Here is an 8,508-nt window from a genome sequence, read left to right as displayed (position 1 = left end):
GAAGGATAAGATGAATGAAACGATGATGGAAAAGATAAAGAAAAAGAAAGGAAATGACTAGATGAAAATGATGAAAACAAAGGAAAATATGATGGAAAGATGAAATAAAAGGAAATAAATGAACAAATGAAGGAAACAACGGAAAATATAAGATTCGATGAAGGAAACAATGATGAAAGTAAGAAGTAGGTAAAAGAAGAGAAAAATATACAGGAAATTAAGGGAATAAAGAAAAATAGGAAAACGATGAAGTATAAAATGATGAAAAAGATACGGGGAATGAAGGAAACAAAGGAAACTATGAAAATTAAGGAAAAATTATAAAGAAACAATGATTAAGGTAAGAAATAGGTAAAAAAAAAAAAGATGGAATATGGCTAAAGGAAAATACGTTGGGAAGATATGAAGGAAATTAAGGGAACAAAGGAAATAAGAAAATGTGGAAAAGATCATTAAAAAATTAAGGAAACAAAGGAAAAGATGTAAGAAACAATGATGATGGTAAGAAGTAGGTAAGAAAATGTATACGTTACAGAATGAAGGTACGATGTAGGCAAAAAAGGTTAAAAAAAAAGAGGGAATATAGATGGAAACGATCGAAAAAATGAAGGAAAAGAAAGTAAAAGGAGAGTATAAACGATAAAGAAAACGAAGAAAAAGATTATGGAAAAAAAGGAAAAGATGAAAACGAAGAAGGAAACAATGAAGGAAAAGAAGTACAAAAAAACGAAGAGAACAATGAAGGAAAAGAGGAAAATGAAGGAAACAATGACGGAGAATAGAAAGTAAAAGACAAAAGTAATGAAGGATATGATGAAGGAAAAGATGAAAACGGTAAAGGAAAAGATGAAAAAACAATGAAGAAGGAAAGAAGTAGGCAAAAGGTAGGTAAAGAAGATAAGTAAGTTGAAAAAGGTAAAGTAGGTAAAAGAAGATAAGAAGTAGGTAAAAGATATAAAGTCTGTAATAGGTAAAATATATAAAAGAAAACAAAGAGGGCGGTGTTGCACAAGACAACTTGAGCTATCTTTGACACACAAACGAGTGTGGCGTTTAATCAAACATCAACTTGCAACATCAGCAATTCAAAATGGCGTTCAAAACAAATCAGCACCCTTGGTTAAAATTTTAACGGTCATTTTAAGAGACCGCACGGAATTATTCGCTCTTGACTGCAAAATTGAATGATAACCAACTCCCAACACTGCTATGTGCAATATAGAAGCATGGCAGCAAAAAGTTACAGCAAAGTCAAGTAAACGGGTGTGGTCAATCATCTCATTAAAGCAACCGCTACAAAGGTAAGAAGTAGATTATTGTAGGTAAAAGAAGGTAAGTACGTTTAAAAAGGTAAAAATTAAAAGAAGGTAACAAGTACATTAAAAAAGGTGAAATTAAAAAAAGTAAAAAGTATGTTAAAAAGGTAGAAAAATAATTGAAAAAGGTAAAAAAAAAAAAGTAAGAAGTAGGTAAAATATATAAAATTGGTTAAAAAAAATAACTGAAAGAAGGTAAAACAGGTTAAAAAGTTAAAAGCCATAAAAAAGAAAAGGTAAAAGAAGGTAAAAAGTAGGTAAAACAGTCAAATATAAAAAGTCAGTTAAAGAAAAGATAAAATATTCAAAAGTAGATAAAAAAAAAGGACCTTCTTTTACATCGTGTCAAATCTTTCTACAGTATGGCAGTGATACATACTTTGGTTTAGCGTTTTAGCATCTGTCTTTGCCTTGTTATTTGTAACCTGTAGTCCACTGACTTGACAGCGGTTGGGCTCCATCGGTTGTTCCCAATTAAAGAACATTTTACTGCACGTCGCCTGCCGTCTCTGCATCCTACAGGGTCCCTCCACCAGCTGCCGAGCCATCCCGTAATAAATTTAGCACCGATACAACATTAGTTGTGTTGCACAAGATACATGTTGATAAATCTACATGCGATCAAAGAGAACCCAGTTTTTGGTTCCACTTTCTCATGAACTCCTTAATATAATTACAGGAACAGAGTAAATTGTGAAATCAGTTTAAAGTTTGTAAAAAATCTGCAAATCAGCAAAGCACAATCAAAAAATAAAATCATTAGTGGTTATGCTGTAAATAAGACAAATCGTTTCAAAATTCACTTTGTAGCAAGAAAAATAAATCTTCTCGTCACTTTCAAAACCCTCCAAAAAAGATGGAATGTACACAGTGGGAGCCTTTTTTCGAAACGACTGAAAAAAATCAAAGTGACAGGAAAAAAACAATACGAGATTGTTCACAGCACCACTGAATCCACCAAGGTCGCCATTTTTTTCTCTTTTGTAGTCCTTTTATTGTGTGTAACTGCTGTAAAATGAGCAAGTATTGACTTGGTCTTCAGAGTACTTGACCTCTATGAAGCGCCCATTAGCTGTAGAAGTGCCCCCCCTGTTGATAGACAACAATACTACACAATAAGAGCTTTTCATTTCCTTTCAAAAATGTTGGATTTGGGTTTTATTCTTGCTTCAAAAGCATTTTGATTACACACTTGGCTTATGTGGCGATGTTACAATGGCAACCAATGCATTCATTCTAAAAGACTTGTGTCAAAGTATAAAATAAAAGTCAAATCTAAAAGAATCTGCTGTTGGGCGTGGAGCAGCGTTCCCCAGCCCAGCCTGGGTAACACCTGCACTCAAACTGGGCCTTCATGCGCATTACCTGCTGTGCGCTGACTCGTCCCATCACGGCGTAGCTCCGCCCGCCTTCTGCTTTCCTCGCGGCCACCACCTTCCACCATGCGGGGTCCAGATGGAGGTAGACCCGCGACTTGGGGTCCTTCCTGGCGCACCTCCCCCTTGAGGAGCATACTGCTTGGCTGCAGAGGACGGCGGCCGAGGTGACGTTGACCAGATACGGACCTAGAGTGTTATCGACGTACCACTTGATGGTATCACAAGTTGCCTGAGAATAAAAAAATATTTCTATTTCATGCAGACTGTGGAGGTGACCGCGAGTTTGGTGGTACCTTAGACCTGGAGAAATTGTTGTTCCCCCACAGCACCACACCTGCAGATCCCAAGGCGGCGCTTTCTCCGATGGTGTCAATAAGATGCTCCTGTGAGAGACCAAACAATGACTTTCTGGAAGCTCCAAAGTGTTTTTCCTGTCGCTTGCCTGTGAGAGAAACTCCAGCGTGTAAGTGTAGACGATGCAAGCGTAGGGGATGACAGGTGGGGCGTGCCGGGATGCCTGAGCTGCGACCCTCATGGCCTCCAGGATGCGGTAATGAGCGTAGAGGGACACTTCCTTGCTGAGGCCTCGCAGCTCCAAGCTTAGGTAGATGTCGGGATAGAGAGCGGAGGAGACGTTCCATAGCCACGCCAGCTGGTCGTTCCTCCTGGACTCCACGGCCGAACACTCGCCTGAGTAGTTGGTGTTTTTGTAAGAGTTATAGCAGCCGGGGAAGCCATAAAAACCCCACAATCCGCCAGGCCTCTCCTTCTGGCCCAGTTTCAGCGTCTCCTCCATGAACTTTCTAGCCGCCACCTCAAAGTCTGCGTGGGCTAAAGCGTCCACCTGTGCAGGCTTCCAGTCTGGATGCCTAGACCTGACGAGGGCTTTCGATCCTTCCCAGTACACCTGCTTCGTGTCCCAGTTTCTCTCCCACACAGGTCTCCAGCTCTCCCAGTCCACCACAGCCAAGCCTTGGAAATCCTTGTCAGGGATATATGCACTGATATTCTCTCTGGCAACACTCAGGTGATCGTCCAGACTGGCGTTCTGAGGCACCCCGCCATAAACCGCCTTCCCTTGGCTGTACCTGGGATACAGACCCAGTTTTTCTGAATAAAAGATGGTTATGTTTTCACCCATGAAGGTTTGGTTCTGGTTCTGGCCGATGCCGAACGTTCCCAGGTCAAGATCCACGTTGTACTTGGAAAGGCAGTCAGCAGAGGGGGCGTTCCATACAATCCAGAAGGGCAGCTGGAAAGAAGATGAGGTTGCCATGGAAACATGGCTGATCACAGTGAGGAACAGCAGCATGTTAGGATGAAGACGCCGTATCTCTGTTAGGAAGAAAAAGGCAGCGTCACAAACTACCATATTTTTAAAAAAGCCGGAAAGGCTTACTTCTCCTTTTAATATTATTCTAACTTTGAAAAATGCAGTACTCTCGAGCTTTTTAAAAAAACTACTGCATAAAATGCTTGTCAAAGAACCGAGATCAAGGGACCAGATGACAGTACTTTGGTTTTAGCAATGTGCTGTGGAAACGTTAGCCCCTTTCAAGCCTTAAAAAAAAAAGTTACTGGGCCAATACGTTAGCGCATGCGTGCTGCAAAATAACTTTCTGTAGTGCTACTACAGATTTAAGACACTCTGAGTTGTAAAAAACAACAACAACAAAAACAACTAACAGTCTATATGCGTTACTCAGATAACAAAACTTATTTTGAACAATTCTAGCAATTAATGTATTAGCATGAAGTGCAAGCCTTTTTAGTTTGGCCAATACAACTGGAGATGAAAAGAGCAGCCTCAAATATGAACATTGAACGATGAGGATGGTTACAAGTTTTTTTTTAAGTGTATCCATCCATCCATTGTCTACCGCTTTTCCCTTTCGAGATCGCGGGGGGCGTAACCTGACTTCCGCCAGATCCATGTACTTTGCTCTATTTATGCAGAGGGTGCTGTAGTTGTCAAATAATAGACATAGTTTTTTGGGTTTTTTCGGGGGGGGGTTATGTAAAAAGTGTTTATTTACCTCAATCCAAGTAGGTAGTTTTAAACTTGATTTGAATAAAACATGCACAAACTTACATTCTTACATCACTGCTGTACATTTTTATTAATTTGGTGGAGAATCTTTTGACACATGCCTAAATACCCTGGCAGAGGTTGATGCTACACTATAATTCTGTGAATGCATTCACACATACGGTTTTCTACACCAAAATGTATCTATTTATTATTCAACTTCTTCTTCTCCAGATTTTGCCGCGCTCTACCTTCCACATTTTTCACCCGATTCAAACCGTTCCAACTTCCATCTGTTCAGCTTATTACGGAATCGTGGGCTTTCCCTTGACTAATGTTTAAATTCCCAGATTTTCCAGAATTCCAGGTTTTCCGGGACATGTTTCCCATTCAAAATGAATAGGCCATTTTTCAAACTTCCACCATTTCCACATTTTTAAACCGATTCAAAGCATTCCACCTTCAACACATTCCACCATCCTGGGAATTCAAAGTACCCTTTTTCCAAGTTAAAAAAAATTCAAGCATTTTCCAGAATTCCTAGTTTTCCAATGCTATATTTACACCCTTTTTTTCTGGTGACTACCCCTTTCACTTTTTTCAACCTACTTCAACCATTCACCCTCAAACCATTCCTCTTAATTAGGACAAAAAAACAAAGTTGTTTTTTGAACTGCAAAAATTCCTAAAACTCCAGTAATTCCGTAATACCATTTCTCCACTCAACATGTTACTACTTCAACAATTCTCCACCGATTTCAAAAATTCCAACACCAACCATTTCAACTCATTCAAGTTTTTTACCATTTTCAAAAAATTTCCCGCTTTTCCCGAAATTCCCAAATGTTTTGGAAATTCCCATTGAAATCAATGGGATATTCAAAGTTCCATAATTCTCACAATGTTCATCTGATTCAAACTGTTCTAACTTCAAAATATTCAGCCTGTTTGGGAATTGTGTACTTAAATAATTCTACAAAATAAAATCCAGGATTTCAATTCAACCTCAGCATTGGAGCAATATCACGCAATTCCTTCAGGAATTGCCTCATCTAGTATGTTGTAACTTTGTTCTTGATCAGGGGTGTCCAAAGTACAGCCCGCTGACCAAAAGCAGTCCTCCAGCGTCTTCAAATTGGCCTGCGAGACATCATGAATTTAATAAGGAATCTTATATTCATTTAAAAAGTATAACATTTTAAATTCTTCTATTTTGACACAATCTACTGGACAACATGAGGTTTTCCTAGTAAAAGACTTTTCATGTTTGGAATGTGCAGCATCTATTTATATGACCGAATTCAAACAACCTTCCTAAATAGAAATTTAAAAAAATGTGGATATTATAAAAAAAATATCCATTTACCATAAAAAAAGAAAATCTAAATTACACCCATTTAAATCCATTACAAAGCATTTTGGGAAAATGCTTTACACTAGGGTTGTCAAACGTACGGCCATCAGGCCGGTTCAGGCCCGCGAACAGGTTTTATCCGGCCCGCGGGATGAGTTTGGAAAATATAAAAACGAGCCGAAATTTTTGAATGAAAGAAGCAGCTGTTCTGAATGTGTCACAATAGCGATTCTGTGTATCTTTGTAGAATGTAGATCAGGGGTGTCAAACTCAGTTTAGTTCAGGGGACACACAAAGAAAAATCTACTCCCAAGAGGGCCGAACTGGTAAAATCACGGCACGATAACTTAAAAATAAATACAACTTCAGATTGTTTTCTTTGTTTAAAAATAAAGCAAGCACATCCTGAAAATGTACAAATCACAATGTTTTTGTTTTGTTTTTTTCATTTACATGTTGCGGTTTATAGTATTAAATTTTTATTTTTTGTTATTTATACTTTCTGAATAAATTGTGAAAATGTTCATCAGTTAACACATTTGTGTTGATTTTCAATCTCATCATAATTCAAAAATTATATCAAAATCAAATTACAAGATGTTATTTATGTATTTTGCTCATTATCCTCGACTGATGTACTAACGTGTTTTTTAATTTTTTTTTACATATGGAGCATCATCTGCAAAGATACAAATAATTGCTATTGCGACATCTGGTGGACACATTTAGAACAGCGGTTTCTTTCATTCAAAAATTTCAACTAATTTTTATACCGAGCAAACTCATCCCGCGGGACGGATAAAACCGGTTCGCGGGCGTGATCTGGCCCGCGGGCCGTATGTTTGACACCCCTGATATAGATAATGCTACATATGAAAAAAAAACCACAATGTTAATGCAGCAGTTGAGGAAAATTAGCAAACTACATAAATAACATCCTGTAATTTGATGTTGATATTTTATTATCTTGAAAGATTGATGAGTGGACTGATGAACATTATCACATCATTTATTCAGAAAGTATAAATAATAGAATAGAATAGAATGGACTTTATTGTCATTATATTTGCATATAACAAGATTAAAGACTCCAATTTAAGGTGCGGTAGTGGGAACAAATATGGGGGATGATTTAAATAACACAAGAGGTAATAAAGGAAAAAACTAACAACTGACATAAACAGACTACTATCCAATAAAAATAATAAGCAATCCTGTACAATGACTAGATATGTCCGATAATAGCTTTTTTGCCGATATTAGGGACGGCGTGGCGCAGTGGGAGAGTGGCCGAGCGCAACCCGAGGGTCACTGGTTCAAATCCCACCTAGAACCAACCTCGTCACGTCCGTTGTGTCCTGAGCAAGACACTTCACCCTTGCTCCTGATGGGTGCTGGTTGGCGCCTTGCATGGCAGCTCCCTCCATCAGTGTGTGAATGTGTGTGTGAATGGGTAAATGTGGAAGTAGTGTCAAAGCGCTTTGAGTACCTTGAAGGTAGAAAAGCGCTATACAAGTACAACCCATTTATATTACGATATTGTCCAACTCTCAATTACCGAATCCGATATCAATCGATACCGATATATACAGTTGTGTAATTAACACATTATTATGCCTAATTTTGTTGTAAAATCTGAAGTTGTCTTTGTTTTTAAGTTATCGTGCCGTGTGTGTGTGTGTGCGTGTGTGTGTGTGTGTGTGTGTGTGTGTGTGTGTGTGGTTACTTTACATGCAGTCGGCTTTCGGATCTCAACAACATTTTTTTAGCCCAATGCAGGCCCCAGGTCAAAATGTTTGGACACCCCTGTAATCTTAAAGGACACCAAGTCACGTAACTACCACTTTAAGACAGAAAAATTCGATGTAAACTTTTGAGCCCTCATTATTACTCGAGTTCTCTAATGAAAAACACATGACGCGGAGAAGCCGCACTGCCAGACATGATTTCTTAACAATCAAATAAAGTACAACGTGAACTATTGGTTATTTGCTAAACACGTCACACTTACCGACTTCAAACGCAAAAAAGGATGAATTGGTCAATTATAGTTTAGACATGCTCTGAGAGCAAAACCACATAAAATCAGTCTCATGACTAAATGATCAACAAGAAAAGGGGAAGCGCTCAAAAACAGATGGGGAAGTGTAACAACCAATCAGGATACGTGTTTATTCCGCACAGCTAATAAGAAGACGTCTATTCGATGTCTCACAGCCAATAAGAAGACGTCTACTGTATGTCTCACAGCCAATCAGAGGGACATGTACTAGTGGAGATTTATTTTAAAGTGACAGACTGTTTAAAACTTAGTCATTCCTTATTTAAGTAAAAAGTATGCTGCATTACATAAATATGGAGTGGGGCGGACACATTCTTTATAGATATCACGGGAAACACTGAATGTGTAGCAGGTCATGCTGCACATAA

General features: G+C 38.4%; 1 protein-coding gene across 1 annotated transcript; it reads right to left on the bottom strand.

Moving 5' to 3' along the window:
- Nucleotides 1-1,024: 1,024 nt before the first annotated feature.
- Nucleotides 1,025-8,250, bottom strand: hyal1 (hyaluronidase 1). Its single transcript, XM_061874584.1, has 4 exons — nucleotides 8,090-8,250; nucleotides 3,138-4,030; nucleotides 2,989-3,078; nucleotides 1,025-2,924 (listed from the first exon to the last, which is right to left on the bottom strand). The coding sequence occupies exons 2-4, from the start codon at nucleotides 4,005-4,007 to the stop codon at nucleotides 2,592-2,594; spliced, it is 1,293 nt and encodes a 430-aa protein (XP_061730568.1). The 5' UTR covers nucleotides 4,008-4,030; nucleotides 8,090-8,250; the 3' UTR covers nucleotides 1,025-2,591.
- Nucleotides 8,251-8,508: the final 258 nt, after the last annotated feature.

This window comes from Nerophis ophidion, linkage group LG16 (genome assembly GCF_033978795.1).
Source record: "Nerophis ophidion isolate RoL-2023_Sa linkage group LG16, RoL_Noph_v1.0, whole genome shotgun sequence".
NCBI lineage: Eukaryota > Metazoa > Chordata > Actinopteri > Syngnathiformes > Syngnathidae > Nerophis > Nerophis ophidion.
The sequence above is the reverse complement of the archived record's forward strand: the minus strand, read 5'-3'. Positions and strand labels throughout refer to the sequence as shown.

Bases quoted from the DNA above. Each gene is read 5' to 3' on its own strand.
- hyal1 (XM_061874584.1), bottom strand. From the start codon at position 4,007: ATGCTGCTGTTCCTCACTGTGATCAGCCATGTTTCCATGGCAACCTCA. The intron at 3,079-3,137 runs GCAAGCGACAGG...GGTCTCTCACAG, and splicing joins CGCTGGAGTTTCTCTCACAG to GAGCATCTTATTGACACCAT. The intron at 2,925-2,988 runs GTACCACCAAAC...TTTTATTCTCAG, and splicing joins ACAATTTCTCCAGGTCTAAG to GCAACTTGTGATACCATCAA.